Source organism: Vombatus ursinus, unplaced genomic scaffold (genome assembly GCF_900497805.2).
Source record: "Vombatus ursinus unplaced genomic scaffold, bare-nosed wombat genome assembly UNPS02014959.1, whole genome shotgun sequence".
NCBI lineage: Eukaryota > Metazoa > Chordata > Mammalia > Diprotodontia > Vombatidae > Vombatus > Vombatus ursinus.
In genome coordinates, this window is record NW_020954737.1 from 5,689,592 (window position 1) to 5,715,821 (window position 26,230).

The 26,230-nt window shown below is 41.1% G+C and overlaps 1 protein-coding gene across 1 annotated transcript in view; it reads left to right on the top strand.

Annotated features, from left to right (window-relative positions):
• The window catches only part of KALRN (kalirin RhoGEF kinase), a 966,578-nt gene that overhangs the window by 632,690 nt on the left and 307,658 nt on the right, over window positions 1–26,230 (top strand). Inside the window, exons 26-28 of the mRNA XM_027845153.1 lie at window positions 13,993–14,062; window positions 19,522–19,611; window positions 23,660–23,752. Of these exons, the coding sequence (XP_027700954.1) occupies window positions 13,993–14,062; window positions 19,522–19,611; window positions 23,660–23,752 (253 nt within the window). The remainder of the gene's footprint in view (window positions 1–13,992; window positions 14,063–19,521; window positions 19,612–23,659; window positions 23,753–26,230) is intronic.

Genomic DNA, 26,230 nt, shown 5'->3' on the forward strand with positions numbered 1-26,230 from the left:
AGATACTCAACTGTGAAACAAACACCCTCTTTATTAATGGAGAGAACAAATGTATTTAGTTATATGGAAATATATACAGGAGAACAAAAATACTCAGTTATATGGAAAACCCACAGAACTTGAAAAAACACAAAAGGGCTAAATTTTGATTGTTACTATTCTCTCCTGGAAAGCCCAGACATCCAGCCTTAGTGCTAGTAGGATGTGACTTGGAGTGAGCCCTAGGATCCCAGTCTTGGCTGGTAATTATGGTTCCAGAACTGGAAAGAGGGGAAGGGAAGGATCCATGTAAACCAGAAAAGAAGATAGCCAGAGAACAGAGCATGGCGGAAAACCTATCTGACATGGTAAGCCCAATCAGACCAGTGGGACCCCTCAGCAGAAGTTCTATATATGAAAGGAATGGAGAGTGCCCAATGTCTCCCAAATTACTTATTATCAAAAAAGCAAAATTTTCCCGTTGAATTATGAATAAAGTCATAGTTCCCCATTGAGGTAAAATGGTCCTTGGCCAAGTCTATCAAAGTCATTCAGCCATCTTTTAAAGTCTTTTAAGTCTTTCGACAAGTAAAGCCATGTCAGTTTCTTTCTCCCACCAAGACTGAAACCTTCATGACTGGGTGAGGGAGGAGGACCTGAAGAAAATTTCTGCCTTGTGAGGTCTCTCTGGAATAGTTGACCTCAAACACCAAAAACTTCTCGTCTACCTTTTAAAACCCACCCGCATAATTCCAAGCTGGAAATCAGGAACTGCCTGAAGAAAATCAATTCACCTGCCAGTCCAAATGATCTAGCCTGCCCTTCATGGAGGAGGCTAAGACTAGAAGTCAAGTACTTTGCTAATTTGCCCATTTGTTTAAAGAAATTTTATACCACTACCTGTATACAGGTGCTGAAAACAGCATTATAAATAGCTTGCAAATGAGTCCTAGTTATTTCAAATGGTGCTGTAGCTACCATATTGAAAAGTAGTTACCAAAAATGACATTTTGCCTCTCTCACAAGAATCTGTCCTCAAAAGCAATAGGAAGTTTGTCAAGGAATTCAATAGGAAAACTGTCAAGCATCAAAATTTCTATGAAAATGAAAACTTCAGCATGCAAAAACAAAGTTTCTCATTTTGGTAGAAAGGTTTAAATAAAATGGTCCTAAGACTTCGCAGTCATCTCCATCACCATTTTTTTTCTGAGTATAACTCAAGTGTATGATTCTTTTATCAATAGGAACATCAATGAAAGAGACTGAGTTTTAATATTAAACACAAGATCAGTCCTTTTTTTCTTTTTTCATTTTGTTCACTGCTCTTAACTTCACGTGTTGCCCTTGGAGAGTCATTTTGCCTTACTGAGGACTCAGTTTCATCATCTGTAAAACAGAGTTGGGCTCATGATCTCAAAAGTCCCTTTCAGGATCTTATGACCTGGTAATCAAATTCAAGAACACATGTAGAATGAATGAATGAATAAAAGACATTTAGTAAGCACTTACTATGTGCCAGACACTATGCAGTGTTTACACTGGGGATATAAATAAGCAAGGAAGACAGTCCTGCCCTCAAGGAGCTTCTATTCTAGTGGAGAAAGGACATAAAGAAAGAGAACTAGAAAGGGAGACAGGTGTATGTGTATAGTGGCATGGTTTGGAAATCATCAGAAAATGATGTGGAAGCCCAGATTTAGGTTGTTGTTGCTCAGTTGTCCAGGCATGTCCACTCTACATGACCACATGGACATTGTCCATGGGGTTTTCTTGGCAAAGATCCTGGAATGGTTTGCCATTTCCTTCTCCAGTGTGTCCACATTTTACAGATGAGGAAGTGAGGCAAATAGACATTAAGTGACTTGACCAGGGTCACACAGCTGGTAAGTGTCTGAGGCTGGATTTCAACTCAGATCTTCCTGACTTCAGGCCTGGTGCTCTATCCACTGTGCCACCTAGCTGTCCCTGGATTGGGGTAAGACAAGGCAAAATCTCACCTATCAGAGCCCAGGGTCTCAGGGGTAGAGTCTAGGTTCTAGTGGGAGGGGTTGCTGAAGATGGCCAGAATGTAGGAGGCATGGTTTGGAAATAGGGAAGTGACAAAGAAGAGAGTACCATTAGCATCTCCTATGTCCTCTTTCCATAATATCCAACAAGTGAATTCTGTCTGGTCTCTTAAACATGGTATCCCCATTAAATTTTAGGAAAGTGTTTTCACAGCATAGCTTGTATTGCACATAGCATACTTTCAGAGGTATATAATGTTGGTTAAGGGCCTGTATGCACCCAAAATATTCTTTATTTTTACTAAATCTGAATGCTAGTGATTGCTGGCAATGAATTTTTAGCTTGAAATGTTTGAAAATCTGGAGGAAATGAGTCAGTCTGGACAGTGTCATCTTTCCAGAGCCATCAGGTGTCAGATCTGGGAGGGACTTAAGAAATCATCTGGTCCAATCCCCTCATTTTATAGAGGAGGAAACAGACCTAGGGAAATAACATGACTTGCTGGAGATCATGTAGGAACTAAGGGACAGAGTCAGAAGTCAAGTCAGCAAGTGTTTATGAAGCCCCTACTATGTGCCGTGCACTGTGCTAAGTGCTGGGAATGCAGAAGAAAGGCAAAATCAGTCCTTACCCTCAAGGAACTCAGTTTAGTGGGAGAGACAGTATGAGAGGCCAAATGAGGATGTACCAGCAAAGTCTGTCCAGGATAAACTGGAGATAATCACAGAGAGAAGGTGCTAGTATTAACTCCAATCCCAGTACTGTTTCCAAACCCTCTCCTCTGACTTGTCAATATTGTTGTGATTTTGAATTAAGCATGATTAATGTATGACATTGGCCGCCAACTGCGGAACATGTCCACCCATCTTTTCCATAACCATTTCCTGGTCCCCAATCCTTTAGAGCAATTACTTTTGATGGATCGTGGGAGCATCTGTTACAGTGTTTTCAGGCGTTAGGATAAAAGGAAGTCCAGGAGCTAATGGGCTTCCAGATCTAGAATTCACAATTTTATGTAGTCAAACCGGAACCTTTCCCCCTCAGAGAGGAGACCATGGGCCACCTACCCCTCGGGAGCCCCAGGCTCTCTAAAAGGACTAAATCTGAATAACCTCACTGTAGTCCTAAGAATACACAGACTGATATTATATCCAGGCATTTATTTGCCTGAGGTGTGGCCAACTGCTGGTCTTGTAGATACCTCAGAAGTCCTGTGGAACTATACGCCCATTTGTAGCCCCAGAGCACAGAAATATCTTATGTGCTTCTACTGTTCATCCCTGCATTCTTTCAGGTATAACAGAGTCCAGCACAAAAGGGCAGATGGCAAAGTTTGTTTTCATTGCCCCTATCCTGTTATTCCTTTGCCCTTTGCCCTGCTAATTTGGTAGCAGCCCTCCCCTGCCCTTGCTTCAGGCACCAAATAGGTAGCATGTCTTAGTGGTTAGACAGTCAGTCTCTGAGCCAGGAAGACCTGAGTCTTCTGCCTCAGATACATATGATTTTGTGACCACTGGGAGAGTCACAACCTCTCAGTACTCTAAAGACAACTCTCTAAGGCTGTCTTGTCACTGTGCCCATATGGTTCTGGAGGAGAGGGTGAGGCTGGTGACTTTGCACAGTCCTGCCTCACTTAAATCCAATTCATTTGTAAGTCAAGACATCACCATCCTGATGTCATTGGTCCTCTATGAGAACAAAGGACAAACAACAACAAACAAGGCTACAGATTTTAAAGAAGGCACTGTATTGGTGGAGGGAGTTTCCCCACTGAGGAGTTCCCTATACTAATGAATCCCAAGCCCAGGGTCTATCCCTATCCCATTCACTTAAAACAAAAAAAGGATCTAAAAGAGCATTGATTGATTGCTTACTATCAGCTCTGTGGTGTAGTGGGTAAAGTACTGGGCTTGGAATTGGGAAAATATGAATTCAAATCATGCCTCAGTTTCCTCATCTGTAAAATGGAGATAATAATCACGCCTACCTACCTTACAGAGTTGTGAGGATCAACGGAGATGGCATATGTGAAGTGCTTTACAAACTTTAAAGCACTAGATAAATACTAGCTATTATTATTCATTGTTATTAGTGGTATTAATAATAATGTGACAGTAACAATGACTGAGCCTGGAGTCAGAATGTTCCAAGTTCAAATCCTGCCTCAGACATTTAAAAGCTGTGTGATACAGGGGAAGTCACTTAACTGCTCTCTGCCTCAGTTTCCTCAATTGTAAAATGAGGGTAATAGCAGTACCTACCTCCCAGGAAAGTTGTGAGAATTAAATGAGCTATTTGTAAAATACTTAGCACAATGCCAGACATACAGTAAGCAGTTAATAAATGCTTGTTCCCTTCTTTCTACTAATTCTTACTTTGAGCCCCTTTTCTTGAATTTTAGATTGAAAAACTTTGTTATAACACTACCCCCACTCAAAAAAAAGGAAGAAGAAATTCCAGGCATCATTGGGCAAGTAGGCAAGATTCTGTATTGTCACTAAGTCTATGTAAAACCACTAAAAGAAATGGCCCATCATCTTCCCCTGGAGGGAGAAATATTTTTGGTTTGACTTGCATAAAAGTAGTCCTATGCATACACGTTTACATCAGTTTCCTACCATTCAAGCCTGCTTGCCAAGCAGCACAGTCATGACTGAATATGCCAATCACTAACTTCATTAAATTAACGCGTACATTTGATTTCTTCTAACTCTAAACTCTGCACAAAGCCATGCGGTCTCAGTTTGGTATTGCATGGGTAGTGTCAGCCGTCTACTTCTAACCTTAGCCAGCCTAGAGGGAACGTGGGTTGAGGCCCCCTTCACTAAATGACAGGAGTTGAAGCGTATTTCTTATGCTGAGAGGCTAGGAATGAGCAGCACCAGTAAAGTGTGAGGCCCTCGCTGCAACTCAAGGTCCCTGAGCCTCCACTGATTCCACCCTCCCCAGCAGCCTGGGCATGAAGGAGTCTGGTATGAGCAGATGGGAGGGAGCCAGAGGGCACTGAGCCCTCTGGCTTTGAGCCTGGGGCGTCCGGACTGGGGCCAAGCAGTTTTGAAGCTCTGCTTTCTGATGGAACAGAAATTCAAATGAATCATTGTGAGCTCCCTAAGTGACTGCTATGTGTTGGCAGTCTCTGCTGAACACCCCCCACCAGCCTCCAGTCTCTTTAGTCTCTTTGGCCTTTTAGTTGGTCCTAAGCATATTCTTTTATTCTATCAGAACTGGACATTGAGGGAGAACAGTAGGGGAAAACAAAATGGGACCAGTCTGGTAGAGTTCCATTTCTTCAAGTAGCTCCTTTAGACTCCAGCTGTCCATGGTTTAAAGACCCAGCTCCACATTAGAGACACATCATCATCGTCATAGCTAGCATTTATATAACATGTTAAGATCCACAAGATGCTTTACGTATGTTATTTCATTTGAGCCTCGCAACAACTCTGTGAGTTGGGTATTGTTATTATCCCCATTTTACAGATGAGCAAACTGAGGCCAAGATCAGGGTCACTCAATGTCTGAGGCAGGATTTCTTTCTTTTCTTCCTTCCTTCCTTCCTTCCTTCCTTCCTTCCTTCCTTCCTTCCTTTTTCTTTTGGCAGTCAGCGTTAAATGACTTGCCCAGGATCACACAGCTACTAATTGTCTGAGACCAGATTTGAAACTCAGATCCTCCTGACTCCAGGGCTGGCACTCTATCCACTGCGCCACCCAGCTGCCTCCTAAAACAGGATTTCAACTGTCTCTTACGTTCACTGTACCACCTAGCTATGTCTAACAAGCATTTGTTAAGTACCTACTATGTGACAGTTACTTTGCTAGGTACTAGAGATAGAAAGAAAAACAGAAAAAGAAGCTTAGATTTTAGTTCCGAGACATGCAGTGGGAATGTGAGAGATTTTCCTCTTCAGAGTATCTAACAAGCCCAATCTTAAATTGTTGAAACAGCACCGATTCAGAGACTCGTGGAATTTTAGATGGGAGGGAATTTTTGCTGTTGTTGTTGAGTCATTTCAGTCATGTCTGATTCTTTGTGACCCCATTTGGGTTTTTCTTGGCAAGGATACTGGAGTGGTTTGCCAGCTCCTTCCCCAGCTCATTTTACAGATGAGGAAACTGAGGCAAACAAGGTGAAGTGACTCGCCCAAAGTCACACAGCTAGTAAATGTCTGAGGCCAGATTTGAACTCACGAAGATGAGTCTTTCTGCCACCAGTTCCAGAACTCTATCCATTGTACCACTTGGCTGTTCAAGGAAGTGACCTTAGAGGTCATATAATCTGATCTTTCTCTCAAAGCAGAAATCCCTTCTACAATATCTCTGAGGTAGCCATCCGACTTGAATTTGAACGTCCTAAATTAGAAGACCATTCATTTCCAATCACCCTCTTCCAGATTCCTCCCTCACCAGGCTATTTCATTGTTGCCAAAGGTTCTTCCTCCTTAAATGGAGCAGAAAACTGTGAGCCTTTAACCTTCACTCAATGGTCCTAGTCCTACATTTAGGAGACCTGTGGAATGTGTCTACAAACCTCTTCCATCTGACACTTTTTAAGGACTTGAAGATGCTACTGTGCTCACACTAACTCTTCTCCCCAATAAACAGCCCTGGTTCCTTCAAAAAAAAACACCGTGTCTAGATGTGTCACTGTTCTAGTTTCCCCCTATTCAACCTCTAGTTTGCAAATGTCTAGTTTGTAATTCCAACGATGACGCTCCAAAGTGAACCCCCAATGTGGTGGTATTTCTTCTGACAAATCTTATAAAACGTTTGTATCAGACAGTGTCAAAGAAAGTTTCTTTGTCCAGAGCACTATGCAAGATTGGGAGGAAACACTCTCCTACTGCCAAAGTAGTTGTATGAGATATTGCCTCATTGTTATTGGATATGTCAGTGACATCTCTTAAGTCTTAATAATTCTCCAAGAGCTTAATATATAGCTGTCTGTTCTGGAAGGAAAGTAAAATTATACTTACTCCTATCCTATGCTCAATTCATCTACACTAGATATTAAGTATAATTTTTCATACAAATGAGATTCTTAAGAAGTAGACTAGAAAGTAGCTAGAAAAACTAAATTTAAATGTTCTACAATCTGCAATCAATCTCATGGACAAAGCGATACTTCCATTCATCCCTACCAGGTTTGCCCAAAGAAGGCCAAGATGATGTTGATCAGACTCATTTATATTTTCAAATGAATAAGTAAATTCCAATGTTACCAGTGATTCAAATTCAGATTTAGAAGGTGATGATCACTTTGAATGATGGACCCAGGTTCCCGATCAGTTATGAAGCCTGACCTCTAGGCATAAGCCAGAGTTGAATGAAAACTTAAGAATTTTCTAAATGATAATATAGGACTGAGAGTCATATCCCCTTGCCTCTTCTGAATGGTGCCCCAGGTTTGAGGTACATATTCTGTGGGTAAAACTATCAAAATCACAACTCAAAAGCCCCAGCCATTGTGGTCATTTTCCCAGCTACCCGAAGGACACAGTTCAAAGCAAAATATATTTAACAAAACCAGCAAGGCAAGATAAGGGACAGAAAAGTGTTCCCTTCCATATACACAAGGGAATATTCTCCCGTAGGTCACCACACCAATAATGCGGAGAGAGATGGGAACATGGATGTTGGGGAACATGTGTTAAATAACACATCTGGCCAAGTTATACACATCTTTCTATTGCTAGGGCAACTCATGACTCTTAGGCTGCAGAACCACCCATGTCCCTTGATGGGCAGTGTTACTTCTTGCTGGACCCAAGCTTTTTAGGCTTGTCTTCTGTTATGCTTTCAACTAGAAAATTCCTTTCAATCTCCATCATGCCCAGAGTCATTAATTGGTATTCCTTCAAAATATCCAAGGGAGGGGCAGCTAAGTGGCACAGTGGATAGAGACTGGCCCTGTAGTCAGAAGGACCCAAGTTCAAATCTGGTCTCAGACCAGACACTTGACACTTACTAGCTGTGTGACCGGGGGCAAGTCACTTAATCCTAATTGCCTCTTTAAAAAAAAAAATATATATATATATATACATATATATATATATATACACACAAGGTATTCTACTTAGCAAAACGAGAAAGGTGCTACCTTGAGCTGAGTTGACATGGTTCTTTTCAGCCTCCACAACATTTTCAATTGCCATGTGCATCTACTTGGGGCCAAGATGGAAAGGGCCTGCTGAAGCACGCAGAGCCTGTGACCTGATCCTTTGTCATACTTGCCTGCTTTTGTTATATATCCCTACTAGCAACAAAATCACTCCTCTTTACATAAGAACTTTGTATTAGACCTCATGGGGATACCTGATTTTTCATTTCACTGCAAGAGTCACTTTATTAGGGAGAATAAGGCACAGCGAGGTTTGGATATGATGCCTTGTACAGCCAATGATAGGCTCATCGGGGAAGCTGTGTTGCTAGGGCTGCAGGAACTGAGTTCGAGGTTCATTATTTCAGCTGCAGCTCCCCAGAATTTTTAAGCATGTTGACAGAAAGAACGGAGCTTGTATATCATTTTTTCAGATTGGCTTACAAGTGGTGATGAGTTGGGGGGGGGGAAAGTGTAGAGAGAATGGGTGGTGAAAATAGGTAACAAAGCCCAGCTAAGCTAACAGCAGGGCCCAGGCAGGGCTGCCAAGCTTTGGGTCTTTCTCTCCATGTGTCTTGGATTCTAATGGTGGTTCCCTCATAGACAATAGTTAAGAACTTCAGTTTGCAGTGGGGGTTTTGACAGGAAGCTTCTAATTACCAATCAAAGGCACATGAGCAAACTAGCTTCCCATCAGGGGCAAAGAGAGGAAAGTATTTATGAGGCTTCCTGGGGGACCCATGGGAGCAGAAAAATAATACAGAATTGGGGAAGGAGAACTAAAATCTGGTCAGCTAGAGGGGGAGAGCTTCCAAAGTAAGGCTAATGGTTGAAATCCAGGATAAATAAAAAGATAGTAAGAGAATACCTAGTAGTTGAGGCGATCAAGCCCAAACGAGCTACATCCTGGAGTGAGGGAATTACAGTAAGGAAAGAGCTGTCAGATGGGAATGCTGAGGCACTATTAGTGACATTCTGAAAGGTGTTGGAGAGTGGGAGAAGGGCTGCAGGACTGGAAAATGGCAAATAGTCTCATTTTCAAGAAAGGAAAGAAGGTGAGATCTTGATGTTGAATCTTGGTAAACTCCCAGAACATATTACGGGAGTAGTTTGTGAGCATTTAGAAAGGAAAACATTAAACACTAAGAGCCAATGTGGCTTTATGAAGGATAGATGACCATTCTGGGGGTGGGTATTAGTTGAGGGAGCAACTAGGTGGTGCAGTGGGTAAAATATAGGGCCTGGAGTCAGGAGGACTCATCTTCCTTAGTTCAAATCTGGCCTCAGACACTTATTAGCTGTGTGACCCTGGGCAAGTCACTTAACCCTGCTTGCCTCAGTTTCCTCATCTATACAATGAGCTGGAGTAGGAAAAGGCAAACCACTCCATTATCTTTACCACGGGGCACTGGCCCTGGAGACAGGTAGGCCGGAGTTCAAATTTGGCCTAATACACTTGCTAGCTATGTGACTCTGAGCAAGTCACTTAACTGGATTGCCTCCCCCCAAAAAGAGTAGGACATGACTGAAAAACAACTGGACAACAACAATATTAATTGAAGAAGGGATTCTTATTCAGATAGAGGTTTGACTAAGTGGCCTCTGAAATTCAGATTACATATTTTGGCTAGTTTGAGAGGTTCAGGGGTGATGACACCATGATTTGTGATGTTCCAGAGCCCAGCATTCAACATATCCCAGAATTAGAGGTGTGGAGCAATGATGACAACCTAGACCTACCTGATTATATTATCTGAGGAAATGCCATGTTTGGTACAAGCCAAAAAGAATCTTACTCCTAGTCTCTAATACCCAGAAAAGGAGTGTCCAGCAGCAAGCCCTGGCCTGTACCATTGAGAAGCATAAAAATAAATACCTGAGACTCATTAAAAGTATGTACTCTCGTCTACATGTGTTTTGGGGATAGCTTAGCAAGAATGAAAGGGCGAGGGATGTCCCACCTTGTGGCAAACAGCAAATTTCATGCTGTTAAATTTAATTTGTGTTTAGTTCTGTCACTGACATTAGTGAGGTAAAAACCAAAAATAGGACTGCCTGAGCTCATCATGAAACACTCTTCCACTCAGACCTTCATTTTATGGCCAAATTAATGTTTCACAGTGAATTTCATGCACTGAAGTCTCCATTTACATAGAGATTTTGATGCTTGTCAACCTTCATACTACATACATCAGCAAGAGTTAATGTCATAAAGAAATTTAGAGGTCATCCAATCCAATCTCCTTATTTTACATATGAGGAAACTGAGGCCCAGAGAGCTTAAATGACATCAAAGGTCACACAGCTAGTAGGTTTCAAACCCAGCTCTTTTAACTCCAAATTCAGTCCACTTTCTCCTAAAGCTCCTGTTAAATTTTTTATTTTGGGGTGGTTTTTTTTTGGCAATCCTTTTTTCAACATGGTAGCCAAAGTTCAACTTGAAATAATCATTTCATTGTCCCTTACAATGCTATTCTCAGCACCTATATCAGGTTCCAATTCTTTTGGAATCATTTCCACTATTTGTTAAGGGGCAGCATGGGATAGTGGACAGAGAACTGGTCTTGAAGCCAAGAAGACCGGGGTTCAACTGCCACCTCTGATACATACTGGCTCTGTGACCTTGGGCAAATAACTTGACCTCTCCAGTGCTCTAGGAAACTTCCTAAGGCGATAAATTGCAGAGAAGGTGCCAACCTGCATTGGTAGAAGGAGTTTCCTCCTTTGGAAGTTCTGCATACCAATGAAATCACAGGTCTGGTTCTGCCATTCTATCTCTATTTCCTTTTTTTTTTTTTTGGAAGAAATTGGAATTAAGTGACTTGCTCAAGGTCACACAGCTAGTAGGTGTCTGGGGCTAGATTTGAATTCAGGTCCTCCTGACTCCAGGCATGGTGCTCTATCCACTGTACCACCTAATTGCCCCTCTATTTTCTAAAACTAAGTTTAAAATAACTAAGCTAACTACCCTGAAGTTGTATGACAAGTAGAGAAGGAAACTCCAATGAGATCAGAGGTCCTGTTGGTGATAATTTAAGTTCTAAGAAAATTAAAGATTTAGGCTAAAATTAAAAATCGCATTGTGCTTTCAATTCCATTCTATAAATGTTTATTAAGTATTTACTCTGTATAAGCCACTCTGCTAGGTTGTGGGGATACAAAGATAGACATGATATAGGCCCTAGTTTCATACCAAGAACAACCTGATGCATAGAACATAATGAGTCAAGTTCTACCAGGCTCTATAGTCATTAGGAATTGAGAGATTGGTCAATCCAAAGACACTCATTGGGTTATCATTATTATTGTGATGGTGGTTGCTCCTCACATCAACTGGTAGGCAGGACAAGCATTATTATCCCCATTTTAGAGATGAAAAAATAAGTGTCTGTGTGTGTGTTGGAGGGGAGAAGAACATATTAAGCACCTACTAAGTGCTAATCGGACAGCTAGGTGGTACAGTGGATAGAATGTTGGACCTGGAGTCAGGAAAATCTGAGTACAAATCTGGCCTCAGACACTTACTTGCTGTGTGACCCTGAACAAGTCACTTAACCATTTGTCTCAGTTTCCTCATCTGTAAAATGAGGTGGAGAAGGAAATGGCAAACCACTCCAGTATCTTGGCCAAGAAAACCCCAAAAGAGGTCAGGAAGAGTTGGAATGAGTAAAATGGCTCAACCATAAGCACTTTGCTAAGCTCTAGGGATGCAAATACAAAAGCAAGAGAGTCCTTGCCCTCAAGAAGCTTATACTCTAACCAAGAAATAACATATAGGAAAAATGGTGGCCAGGGAAGAGAGTTTTGGTGGAGGGAGTCCCAGGAATGGTGAGTGGAGCTATAGGACAATTAATTGTCACACTCTTCTGAAGTAATATTAATGTTGATTTTATTAAGGTTACCAGGGCAAAAAATGGAAAGAGGTGGAGAGAGGAGGATATCATAATGAATGAGGCAGCAGAGAAGAAGGCAAAATGATCTGGGTGGATGGGATGTGCAGCTGGGTCTGGAGTTGGCTAGATATATTGAGTTAGGCGAGTTTGTACTCAGTCATCAGTTAATCACCAATCAGGACAGCTCCCTCTCCAGGCAGAATTTCAAAATTTAGTGCATTAGATTAACACCCCTACTAGAGGGTGCTGTTCCAAGTAAGTGGGGGAGGGGGAGGGGAAGGGGGAGGTTGCTGCCGCTACAGGAGAGCAAATGGCACGATGCCTGGGGTGGATGGCTGGATGGGATGGAAAGCATGATCTGGGGGCTTCTGGTTAAAATGGGGGAGGGGAAATTACAACTCATTTACCGATCAGATGATGAAAGGGAGGCTCGGAGATTTTAAGTCATTCTCCCAAAGTTACATACAGTGCTTATAAATATCAGAGTTAGAATTTAAATCCAGGTCTTGGGACTTAAAACGCAGAAACGAGGGGAAATCGAGTTATAATATAAGTTTATGGCTGTGACCTTGGTCTCCCCTGGCTGGTCTTAGGGAAATCTCACTCCCTGAGAACAGGGAGTGTCTGTGAAGTTTAGATTCCGTCAAAGGGCCGCACTTGAGGACCTAAAAGGCCACATGTGGCCTCCAGGCTGAAGGTTCCCCACCTGGAACCTAGTCTATTCTAACCTCCTCTGTTTTCCCTGGGATGCTTGTAGCCCCCATTCCAGACCTGAAGCTTTCTCTTTGAAGGAGCTTCCTGTCTAATAGGGAACAGTAGGGGAATCAGCAGTATTGATTAAGTATCCCCATTGCCCCCCAGCCAGATTGTGCAGAAGGAAGTTTTTGAGCATGAAACAAGTGCAATTCAGGATACACATAGGAGAGACATCCTAACACACTCATTACCTCATCACTCACCTGAGCTATTAGTGGCTGCCAAGGAGATTGGTGCCACCTACAGCAGGTGGAATTAGTCAAATCAGTGCAGTCATTACTTAATTTCCTTTCCTAACAGAGGAAAGCAGAGGCACAAAGAATCCAAAACTGTGAATAAGCCAAAAATCCATTATGTTTGATTTTGAATGCTGAATTTTTTTTCCTTTCCCTTCCCTTCTGCTTTCTTTTCTTTGGTTTTCTTTTTCCTTTCTTTGTGGCAGTAGATTTCGCCTCCTAATAATGGGTGGCTCTGGCTTATGTTCAAATAAGTCTGTATTCCCTGAGCACATGGGGCTTCACTTGTTGATTTTTTCAATTTGAAATGTATACAGTCGACTTTCTTCTTCTCACTGATCAAAAGAACTGATGGCAGAGATAACCTAAAATGCCAGATGATCATTTCTGATTAGTAGTGGAATATGTTATATGGTACCCCCCCCAGCTGTTCCCTAGCTCAGACTTTTATTGAAATGAGTTTATATTTCTTGAGCTCCCAATGACTGATGGTGGAAAGAAAAGTTCCAGAAGCATGTATAGGGTAAAGGGGAGATACAGTGTGGTACAGCTGAAAGAGCACAAGCTTTTGAGTTATAAGACCTGGGTTCAAATCACAACTGTCACTTAGTATTGGTTTGAACCCTTCCAGAAGCCTTTAAACCACTCTGGACTTCAATCCCTCATCCCCAAAATGAGGGGTTTTAGGGGTGGGGAACCCACAGCCTCCAGGCCACATGTGTTCCTCTAGGTCCTCAAGTGTGGCCCTTTCACTGAATCCAAACTTCACAGGGCTACACTTGAGGACCTAGAGGGCCACATATGGCCTAGAGGCCGCAGGTTCCCCACTACTGGATTAGGTGATATCCAAGGTGCCTCTTGACTCTAAAGCCAAGATCTTCTAAGGTTAAAAATCTTATCCCACAATGTTTACAAAATAGATGATTCAGATTGATTATTCAGTCTAATTCATGGTGTGGTTATCTGGGGGCTCAACTGTACAGAGTGTCTGATTTGGCCTCTCTCTCCCTCTCTCATTGCAGCATCTTCCTCAAAGAACTGGAGAAGTATGAACAGTTGCCTGAGGACGTGGGACACTGCTTTGTCACCTGGGTAATAGACCTTAAATATCTCTTTTATCCTATTGTTCTTTCAAATTCCAAACAGGGCCAAGGGATAGAGACTCCTGCCTTCCATACTGACTGACATGCAATCTGGGTCACTGCCAGTCTACCTTAAGATGGAGTGCTTATAGATGGTCCATAGCTTCTTGGAGGGACAGAGCATGAGACAAAGGGAACTAGGTCCTTCTTGTGTTACCTGGAGAAGCTCCCTTCATTTTTTAGACCTTGGTTTTCTTCACTGAATGGGGATAGTGATCCTCTCCCTTGGAAGGCAAGGATAAGAACAATACATTTCACTGACTTGTCTCCTAGAGGAAATGAGAGGCTCCCAAATCACTTTTTTCTGTGCTCTGTCCTTGTTCACCAAGCACAATATCCATCTTTTTCAATCCACATAAATCTTTCTCCAACCCACCCTAGTTATGTGTCTCCTCCATGGAAGCATGTAGAACCTACTTAAGTTTTGTACTTTAAGTTCATCTATTAAGTTTAATTAATTTATTAATTAATTAAAGTTTATCCAAATTTTAAGTTTCTCCATTTGTAGGAATGGGTCAGTTTGTCATTCTCCAATATGGTGTGTTTGGCCAGTGAGTGGAAGAATGTTATGGTTTGGTTTGGTTTCGGTTTTTTTTTTTAATATATTTGCAGATTGTCCTTATGCTCATAAATCCAAGACACATGTGAACCACCTTCCTTAGATCATTTGTTAGTTCATTCTTCCTTTGCTATAATCTTTTGAAAATAGAAACAGAGAAAGCCTCAAGTACACTTTCAGACAAGAGCTTTGTTAGCCTAGTCTAGGAATAGTTTTCCTCGGTGGTTATCATGCCCCCTTATCCATCTGAACAGTTTCATTGCGTTTCCTAGTTCCTTCTTGCTACCCACAGACAAACACAGACCAGTGAGGTTCCTGAACAGATGCCCCCTCCCCTTATCCCAAGGACACAAAGGCAAGACATATTTCCCTTGTACTAGTTGCAAATGGGCTGATCCACAAAAGGGCACATAAAATGATACAAGCCCATTCAGGACAAGTTATTGCCCTAAGAAAAGAGGATCCCAAACTCAAGGTGTCCCAAAAAGTCTTAGTGAATTTTTAAAAATTTTAATAAGTTTGAATAAGCTTTAATAAATGTAAACCTGCACCAAGACTTTTGGGACACCCTGTGCAGTAGCTGTGAAGTTGCATTGAGTTTCACTTAGTAAGGTTCAGAAAGGAGGCCCAGTCAGCTCACCAGGGCCAGAAATTATCTCTTTAATGAGACAAGAACTGCATTCTTTTTCTTGCTCCATTGAGCAGAACTGCAAGCTGGGTACACTTTTTGCCAAGTGCTTATGGCAGACAGTACTTCCTTCTGGGTGTCCCAGGATCTAGGATCCTTTCCCTGTTGTCAGCTGAGCCTTGGCAGCTGACAGTTTATCTATGTCCAGAAGGCATATTCTCTGGTTAAAGCACAGTTGGAACTGGACCTATGATTTCATTCTTATAGGGAACTCCTGGGTTAGGGAGTTTTCTCTGTATCAAGACAGGTCTACAATTTCTCTAAAGTTTATAGACTCTGTGTGTGTGTGTATATGTGTGTGTGTGTACAAAGAGAAAGAGAGAGAGATCTATAGTTACATTGATATCTATAGAAATAGATATGGATATACACAGTTTATAAATATAGATATAGATGGAAATGGATGTTTGTCCAAGATCACTCAGCTAGTATCAGAGGTAGGTCTTGTATCTAGGTCTTCCAGGTGTTAAGGCTGGCTCTCTAGCCACTAGACCACTCTGTTCCCAAGAGATTTCATTCTTATTTAGGCAGCTAACACTTGGTAAGCAAATCTCCATCTTCTTCCCCAGTCACTGTTTCTAGCTCCTGCTTTATTAAGTAAGGATATAGGATCCTTATGTGACTGTTCCCCATCTGATCCTGTGGAGAAATTATTTCAGCCAGGAATGGCTTTTGAACCTAAACCTCAGATCCAATTATACCTGAGGTTTTTATTTTTTTCATTATTTTCTAATGAGCTATAGGACAGCTAGGTGGCCCAGTGGATAGAGCACTGGGCTTGAAACCAGAAAATCATGAGTTCAAATCCAGCCTGAGATACTTAACTAGCTGTGTGACCCTGAGCAAGTCACTTAACCCTGGTTGCCTCAGTTTCCTCATCTATAAAATGAGCTGGAGAAGGAAATGGCAAATCACTTTAGTATCTTTGCCAAGAAAACCCCAAATGGAGTCACGAAGAGTCAAACATGACTGAAAAATAACTTAACAACAATAAGCCATACCCCAGAGCTGTTGGGCTGGCAGGCCCCAACGTCTCTATTGCTCCAACCAATCCTTGCCTTGGCTTCCAAAGTCCCTGGACTCCTTTTCATATTCTCCCAAGTCTAGGCTGGATGTCCCTTTTCTTTCCCTTAGTTTCTGTCCCCCAAGTCAACAGTCTGATCCATTAACTAAGATTGTGTGGTGGGTATGGCTTTTGCCAAGTACACATGGCAACGGAAGTTGGGTATTTTTTTAAAAAATATTTTCCTAGCAGCTAAGAGAGGCAGTGTGGAAATCTCCAAGACAGGACCAGGTACCCCAGGTCCAACTCTTCCTCTAATGAAAACTGACTGTACCACCCTGGACAAGTCATTGAACCTCTCAGTGCCTCAGGCAACCCTCTAAGACTATAGAAGTCCCAGATTTGCACGTGTGGAGATCTACATTGATAGAGGAAGTTTACTCACTGGGAGTTACCTACATCAGTAAAATAATAGTCTCAATCCAATAATAAAAACAATAACAACTAGCAGCTAAGAGAAAAATGTAAAATAAGACCATTTACAGGGCACAAAATTGATGTTACAGAACATGGGAACATCAGCACTTAACCCAAGATGTTACCAAACCATCTATAACCAGCTGTCACAACATCCTGAAATTAATTAGCCCCCCATTTTTGTCTTTCTGGCCTTTGGATTCTAGTTAATATATTTATCTAAATCCTGGTTTCCTGAATACCAGCCCTTGGCAAATTGTGTACTAATCCTCAAAATATTTGGATAGCAGCTAGGTGGGATGCATGGAATCAAATGCCAAACTTTGAATCAGGAAGATCTGAGTTCAAATCCTATATCAGATACTGCCCAGACACTAGGCAAGTCATTTAAGGTCTCTCAGCCTCAGTATCCTCATCTGTAAATTGGGGATAACAACAGCACCTAGCACCTAGGGTTATTGTAAGGGTCAAACAAGATAGCACATATAAAGTACTTTGAAGACTTTAAAGTACTATATAAATGCTAGCTATTATAATTATTTTCTACCAAGGTTCTTTTTTTCTTAAAGCTAAACTTTTAAAACTGATATTTTCTTCTCCTCAACCCACACTTCTGGGCAATTAAGGGTATCTAATCCGGGACCACAGAGGGTAAAGGGGTCCATGGTAGAAAACTAGGACATTTTACCATTTTTAACATAGTTAAAACTAAGAAATACTGATCTATATGTTTATTTATCTAGATAAGGGGTTCCTGACCTAGGGTCAATAAATTAAAGTATACATGTATATTTCAGTATAATTGTTTTCCTTTATAATCTTATATATTTTATTTTATGCATTTAAAAACATTGTTCTGAGAAGGGGTTCATGGGCTTCACTAGACTGTCCAAGGAGTCCCGGAGATGAAAAAGGTAAAGAAGTCATGATAGATGCTAGTTTCCCATCAGTGATCTTATTTTATCCTTTTGAAAACCACGTAGATTAGATAGGAAAGGGTTTTCTCCCATGTTATAGATGGAGAAAAGTGAGAAGTAAAGTAATCTCTAGGCCTCGCCCCAACATGTGGGTAATGTATATACTGTTTTAGGAGAGGGACTGGCCTGTAACTATTCCTGCTAATGTCTAGAGCCCCTTACCTGTGGTCATAATCATTCATTCTGTCATTTACTCATTCAACAAGCATTTGTATGTGCCAGAGAATTCAGCCTACATACAGATGTCAGAACATACAATTTCTACAAATAGTAAGAAAAGGGTCATCTCTTTGCATTCCCACAATGGGTCAGTTCTCCTGGAACTATCCTCTTTCTCTAAATATTGTCACTAACCACATGAGTAGACTCTACCAGGTTCTACTCTATAAAGAAATTCACAAAATGAACTCCTTTATCTTTTTGACTCTGTGTTTTCCTGGGCTCATGCTCATTAATGTGAGTACAGACAACTATGGAGGTCCCTAGGGAGCTCCAGTAGGGATATAAAGTTCAATTGCCTAAATCCAAATGGAAACAAAGATCAGTCATAAGGCCCTCATGTAGTCGTAATGATTGATACTTTTATTTGCATAGGTCTGATTACTTTTCCCACGTCTGTGGCTTCAATTTAGTCTCATAACAATTTTATGGTATAGTTGGAAAGAGATATTAACCCCATTTTCTAGAAAGGAAAACTGAGGACTAGTGGGGTGATATGCCTAGTCCTCCAGCTAATAGTTACAGGATCATAGATATTAGAAGTGGAATAACCTAGCAGGTCATTATCACATTATAGCCACCAAAGAGATCTCAGAGATCATTATTCCAGACCAGCTCCCTCATTTTACAGAAGAGGAAACAGAGACCCCAAGAGGGTAAGTGGCTGATCTCAAACCTTAGCTTCAGCTCCACCTTCTCACTTTCCCCTTCACTGTTTATGGCCATCTTTGACAGAAAAGAAAACAAAACAGTTTCATGATTTGTTAAGCCAAGTACTCTGATGGCACTTTGTTCTTTGGCTGCCAAGAGTAGGTGTCACATCCAACCCAAGAAGGGCTGCCACACTTCTTTTTTCACTCTTTGGTTTCCTTGTTTATAACAAATACAGTTTAGCTGTTAATTATCCACCAATCAGGAATGATGTTACAGATAATTCAAAACAGTGGAAAATTCCCATGCCAGTACCATTTAGTTTTCTTTATTAGTTAACTGATTCGCTTTCCTAATGATGTCTGAATCAGGTTAAAATAAAAAATAGTCCAAAAATAAAATTTAATTCAAACATATGAACAATAAAAAAAATAGTTCACATTTCCTGAGCACACAAATTGATTACATAGGAAGCATGTTGAAAGTGGAATATTTGGCCATAGATTACTTACACAAGGATAGCTGAAAGCTGACCTGTGGACACTGCCCTAACTTGAGTGCAGAGATGGAAAAAGAGAGAGAGAGAGAGAGAGAGAGAGTGTGTGTGTGTGTGTGTGTGTGTGTGTGTGTGTGTGTGTGTGTGTGTTGGGGCATATCCTCAGGCAGAAAGGAGGATATCTTTGAAGTCAATTCATCCATCCCCCTGCCTCCATGTAAAGACTTACATAAGCCATCCAAAGTCCATGGATGCCAGTCAATTTTCCTATTGTATGTACATAGGACAGAAGTCTACCAAATGTTTATGTATGATTTTCCTTGTGGTTGGTTTCTCCAGGCAGACAAATTCCAGATGTACGTCACCTACTGTAAAAACAAGCCTGATTCCAGCCAGTTGATCCTGGAGCATGCAGGCACCTTCTTTGATGTAAGCTGCTCTTTCCAGTGTGTGGGCAGGGTGGAAATCCTTTGTCCTTTGGGACAGGGGGAAATGAGGGACATATGTGTCTTTTGCTTGTTATCTTTTCTTACACTCCTTGCAAACCTATTTCCCAGTGGCCAAAGCATTGTCTCACACCAGAGAGCTCTTCTTGGGGTTGGTGGTGATGCGGACAAAATAGCTTAATCAACGGCTGCATTTTAGCTTCTTTTTGATTGTGAGACTGTTGGTTGGAGAGGTATGGTGTGGGGGAAAAGAGGCTCATTAACCATATTTAAAAGTACAACACCAAGGACAGTCACAAGGTAGTGGTAGAAGGGTTGGCTGGGTGAGCACTTTAATGCTTCCTTAGTTTATCTTGCTGGGTATATCTCAATGCTTTGGCATCATAATGTAAGGCAGTAATGCCTTACTCAGAGATACCTGGGGCTATGGAAACGTAATTAGTGAGTACGACAATGCTCCATAAAATGAAAGCATCTGGCTAGCAAATGGCCAATGCCTTTATAATATTATTACGCACAGAATAATCTCCAGTCTTCCACTCATCTAGTGTATCTTTCACCTTATTGTCAAAATAAGTTTCTTAAAATATTGCTTTCATCATGGCCATCTTTGACAGAAAAGAAAACAAAACAGTTTCATGATTTGTTAAGCCAAGTACTCTGATGGCACTTTGTTCTTTGGCTGCCAAGAGTAGGTGTCACATCCAACCCAAGAAGGGCTGCCATACTTCTTTTTTCACTCTTTGGTTTCCTTGTTTATAACAAATACAGTTTAGCTGTTAATTATCCACCAATCAGGAATGATGTTACAGATAATTCTGTAAATGCATGGAATCAAATGCCAAACTTTGAATCAGGAAGATCTGAGTTCAAATCCTATATCAGATACTGCCCAGACACTAGGCAAGTCATTTAAGGTCTCTCAGCCTCAGTATCCTCATCTGTAAATTGGGGATAACAACAGCACCTAGCACCTAGGGTTATTGTAAGGGTCAAACAAGATAGAGTTCATTTACTCATTCAACAAGCATTTGTATGTGCCAGAGAATTCAGCCTACATACAGATGTCAGAACATACAATTTCTGGCTAGCAAATGGCCAATGCCTTTATAATATTATTACCCACAGAATAATCTCCAGTCTTCCACTCATCTAGTATATCTTTCACCTTATTGTCAAAATAAGTTTCTTAAAATATTGCTTTCATCATGGCCATCTTTGACAGAAAAGAAAACAAAACAGTTTCATGATTTGTTAAGCCAAGTACTCTGATGGCACTTTGTTCTTTGGCTGCCAAGAGTAGGTGTCAGGTTTTGTAATTGTCAGGTTTTTGTGGAAATTCAGGGTGACAGGGGAATTTCAGGGTGGAATTGTCAGGTAATTGTCAGGTTTTAATGTACAGATAACTCTGCTGGTCAAGATTCTATACTGGCTCCACCTTGCCTGGCATAACAAGTCCAAATTCCTAGTGAAGAGTCTATTTTTTTTAAGTAATAGAGGAAACATGTTTGTAAGCAGTGGGTTAAAAAGCCCATAGAGAAGGATAAATTGAATATAATAAAGTAAAAAAAAAAGGATAATTAATTAGTCAAACTCATGGAAATGAACAAGAATAGGATCAAAGCTATAGGTAGAGCTGTTGACTTTGGCAAGAAGGGCCACTTACATTTCTGATCTGAGACTGGAGAAAAACAGAAAATGGGATATATAGATATAGATATAGACGTAGATATCAAGAGAGAGAGACAGACAGAGAGAGAGAGAGGTTTTGAAATATGGAGCAGGGGAGGAAAATGAAGCTCATGGTGAATGGCCTTACCATTTTCATTTGGTCAAGTAAGAGTCATGGTCCTCTGCTGAGAGGAAGAGGTGAAGGTGAAGGTATCATCTGGGGTCGGAGAGAAAAAGCTTGACCAGCAACTATGGGAAATGTTAGAGCTAATAACTGAAGAAAAAAAAGGTTTGATATGTAACAGTAAGGACTCTTGATTTAAAGTAAAAATAAATTTCTAGTGTACTAAAGCAGCAGAGTGACTTCCTGTGCTGTCATTTAGCAGACAGTGGAGGAAACCCAGATGTGAAAGTTTGAAAGGTACGAGTAGCTATGGGACAAGAGGGATAGGGATTCAATGTCAGTAAGCAGTTTATAGTTGAACTGGCAAACTCAAGTCAAGAATATGAAGGAATAGCCTAAAGGGCTCTATAACTGGTACATACATACCCTTTGACCCAGCAATACCACTACTAGGTCCATATCCCAAAGAGATCAAGAAAAGGGGAAAGAGACCTATATGTGCAAAAAAATTTATAGCAGTTCTTTTTGTGGTAACAAAGAATTTGACATTGAAGGGATGCTCATCAATTGGGGAATGGCTGAACAAGTTGTGGTCTATCATCATCATGAAATATTACTGTGCTATAAGAAATGATGAGCAGGATAGTTTCCGAAAAACCTGGAAAGACTTACATGAACCAATACAAAGTGAAGTGAGCCAAACCAAGAAACACTGTATGAAGTAACAACAGCTATGAATGACTTGGCTCTTCTCAGCAATACAATGATCCAGATCAGTTCTGAAGGACTTAGGATGAAAAATACTATCCACCTCTAGAGAGAGAACTGATAGAGTCCAAGTTCTAATTGAAGCAGAATTTTTTCACTTTCTTCATTTTAATTGTAACATGGCTCATGTGGAAATATGTGTTTCATTATTTCACATTTATAATTGATATCACAAATCTTGCCTTCTCAATGGATGGGGGAGGGGAAGGAAGGAAGAGAATTTGGAACTTGTTTTTTTTTTAAATGAGGGTTAAAAATAAATGATAAATTTGTTTTTTGAAAAAGAATTTGAAGGAAAGAAAGTGAAGCCAGAGCAGGGGTGATGGACTGAGAGAACAAGGAGAGGTAAAGACACTGAAGGTCCCACTGGGTATGCACAAAAGGTATCAGAATAGTAAATTAGAAGGACAGAGGGAAGCCTAAAAGGTTCGGATCAGAGAGAGGAATTTTGGGGTTCAAGATCATGTAAGTAGGACTGTTATACAGAACGGTGAGATTCTAAGCACAGCCACCTCTGAGGTTTGTTGAAATAGAATAAAATCATAAGTCAGTGGAATTGAGGAGGTTGATGAACTGAATGGCCAGTGAATTGTAGATGATAGAAGCATGTATCTTGAAGTGCCTAAATATGAAGACAGAGGTTGGGGTATAGAAACGTACAGTGACCCATGTACTGAACTCCTTGAGAAAGAAGGAAGAGGCATGTGGAGGTAGATAGATGACTATGACAAGTATCTGAAAGGAGAAATATGGATAGGTAGAGTGAACCTTAGAGGAGAAGTGTCTGAGTGACAGCAGTAGAGGGGAGGGTGTCTAGAAGTAGCAGTATAAGAGGTGTTCCTATTCTCTTTCCTGGTCTGGTGTGTCAGGGGATCATGAAAGGAATGCTTTGTATTGGGGATGTCTTCCAGAAGGAGTCATATTTGTATGAACCCAAGATGGACACAGTGCCAAAGGAAGATATCTAGGGTAAAGGGCAGTTTGATAGCTAGTACGTGATGGTTCCAGAGTTCAATGTGGAAGGAAAGGGCAAAGGTGGGCAGATAAGGCTTCCAGAGGAAGTAGGGGTAAGTTGAATGGGGATTACCTAGCAGTGAGTAGAGTTTGGGCAGAAGGGTTTTAGAAGTTCTGAATTAGGGATTAGGGGATGAACAGGAAGCAGGAATTTATTAGTCAGAAGACAGAACAGAGGAAATACTGAATATCGTGGACCCTCGTCCTCCAGGTTCCCATAACAGGAAGTGACAGCTGTGCCAGGGAATTAGCCTATTCTATTTTCTTCACATTTCTCCTGCTTTTCTCTTTCTCTCTCCCCTTAAATGCATATTTCCTCTCCTCTCTTTTCCTCTACCTCTGTCTCTCTGTTGCTGTTTCTCTCTCTCTCTCTCTCTCTCTCTCTCTCTTTCCCTCCCTTCTTCTCTCTCTCTTTTCCACCTACATCTAATCTGCTTTATATTCCTCCCTATAGGAAATCCAGCAGCGCCATGGACTAGCCAACTCTATCTCTTCCTACTTAATCAAGCCCGTCCAGAGGATCACTAAGTACCAACTGCTCCTGAAGGTACCTACCATTCCCCTAGCTCCATCCTACTTCCCTTCACCTCCACCTGTCACCTACTCAGGTGTCTCAGCATTGTTCATAATGATGGACAAGTTCCCAACCCAAGACCCTTTCTAGCTTCAATCCCAAATCAGCATTTTAGAAACTGCCAAGATTTAGTTCTCTTAGTTCTAGGCTGATTTCTCCTTTTTCCAGGATGTTTTGTACTTGGAACATAGGAAGAAAGGAGGCTTTCCCTAGAAGAGAGCTTCCTGTACAGTGTAGTACAATACCCCCTAGGGAAGCCACCATATATGGTGGATAGCTACATAATCCCCTCTCTCTTCTCTGGCACAACACTCATGGTCACCCTGCTTCCAGCTGACTCAAGAACCAAGGGTTCTTAGGTTCAGGACCAAGGGCAGCTTTCCTGAGACTGGGAATCCAGGGTATGAGTAGCTTTTGCCTAATTTCTGTGTTTGTCAAGCACAAAGCTTTCTTTTTTATGCAATGGACATGGCAATGGGAGAAGGTGTTCTTTAAGCTCCCTGGGAGCTGTTGAAATAGAAACAGTCCTCATTTGTTTTTTTCTTTTAAGAGCAAGGCAATTTAAACTTCTTATTCCACAGGGGAAAATGTATTTTATAATCTAATAAATATATTACTCTCCCAGGGGCCTGGAAAAAATATAGTCAAAGTCCTGTGATTTTTTTGACCAGGTCATTCCTTCAACTGCCAGGATAGAGTCTCTCCCCATTTTGTCTGGCCACTACTTGACAGGTTGCCTTTCAGATCCAGCTAAGCCTTTGCATTAAGATGAGGGAATGTGGGAAGGAAGCTTCTGTAAGAAGTTCCAAAAAAAACCTTGAACCATGAGAATTCAGTTCAACAAAAAATACTGAGCACTGGGTTTACAAAAACAAAAGGAAACGGGCCCTGTTTTCAAGGAGCTTACATTCTTCCGGGCGATGCAGCATAACCTGTGAACGGATAAGTATTTGTATAATCATTTGAGGAGGATGGAGGGAGTATTAACACTGCTGGCTCCAACTCTTCCTTCAACGGAGAGTTTAAAAATGCTGTCCTACCTCCCAATGAACAATCAGCCTGATGTCCAGAAAGGGGTAATGATTCATGATCTAATTTGCTCACAATTCACATCATAAGACACTCTTAGCAAGTAGAAGTGTGATCCTGTATTAAATTCAACGAAAAGATCATAAAATAAGTTGGGGAGGTGAGTGGTCATCAGGATAAGGGTGAGGAGGGACAGAGATTTGTCCCCTTGTGCCTCTGATTACATATACATGATCCTCCTACATATGTGTAAGAGCCTGACCATGCATCATACCCACCTACCACCCTTCTCTTTTCTTCAGACACTTCCTATCTGTGTGACTCTAAAACAGTGACTTACCCTCTCTGAGACTCATCTGGAAAATGGGGATTTGTAATGTTTTCCCTCCCTGCCTCAGACTGTAGATCTTAAAGGGCTATGTGAATGGGAACTGTCAATTATTAACCTTGTTATATCTGCAAAAGGTCTGGGACATTTGGATTTCAATATGACAACACACATTACTGAAAACCACTCTGTAAATCCTTCTTTTTTAGGATTATAAAGCTGATCCAAGTTGCATTGGGACTAAAAGAAACAAGGCAAAATGTCTAAAATAAATGTCATTGACTTCACTACTTCTTTTAATTCCCCTTGTGTTATGAATCCCTCAAATTCTATGATAGGGACTGAGAAAGATATAGTCAAAAGAGGTTAGGGGTGGGGTTCTGGAAGAGAGAAAAATACAGAAAATTCTGAGATATCTGCTTATCAGCAACTGCTGGAAACAGGATACTGAGGAACTAGGAGAGAAAAGCAGGCACTAAGAAAGTGAGCAGGGTCACTCTACAATACATTGAATGTTGTTGCTTAGTCATTTTTCATTTGTGTCCAACTCTTCACACCCCTCTTTTGGGGTTTTCTTGGCAAAGATACTGGAGTGGTTTGCCATTTTCTTTTCCAGCTCATTTTACAGATGAGAAAACTGAGGTAAACAGGATGAAATGACTTGCCCAGGTTCACATAGCCAGTCAGTGTCTGAGGCTAGATTTGAACTCAGATCGTCATGACTCCAGGCCCAATACTCTATCCACTGTGCCGCCTAGCTGCCCTACCTTGAATGTAACAGGAATTTAATAAATGTTTGTTGAATTGAAATGAATTGAAATGGATAATCTGGGGGCTGGCTTAGAGGAAACAAATGGAATTCATGCCAGAAACTATTCTGAGATGATTTTTAAGGCTACTTTAAGTCTATTGCAAAAATTCTAGCTGAATAAAAGGAAAAAATAGTTTGCTGAACTATTAACATCAATAATAAACAAGAAGGTTTTTACAAATAGACTCTGGGGTTTCCATCATTGAAGTCTTTTGTGTTCCAAGTAACTTGACTTTTAATTAGTGATCATCTCTGCCAAGGGATGGAAGACTTTAGATACAAT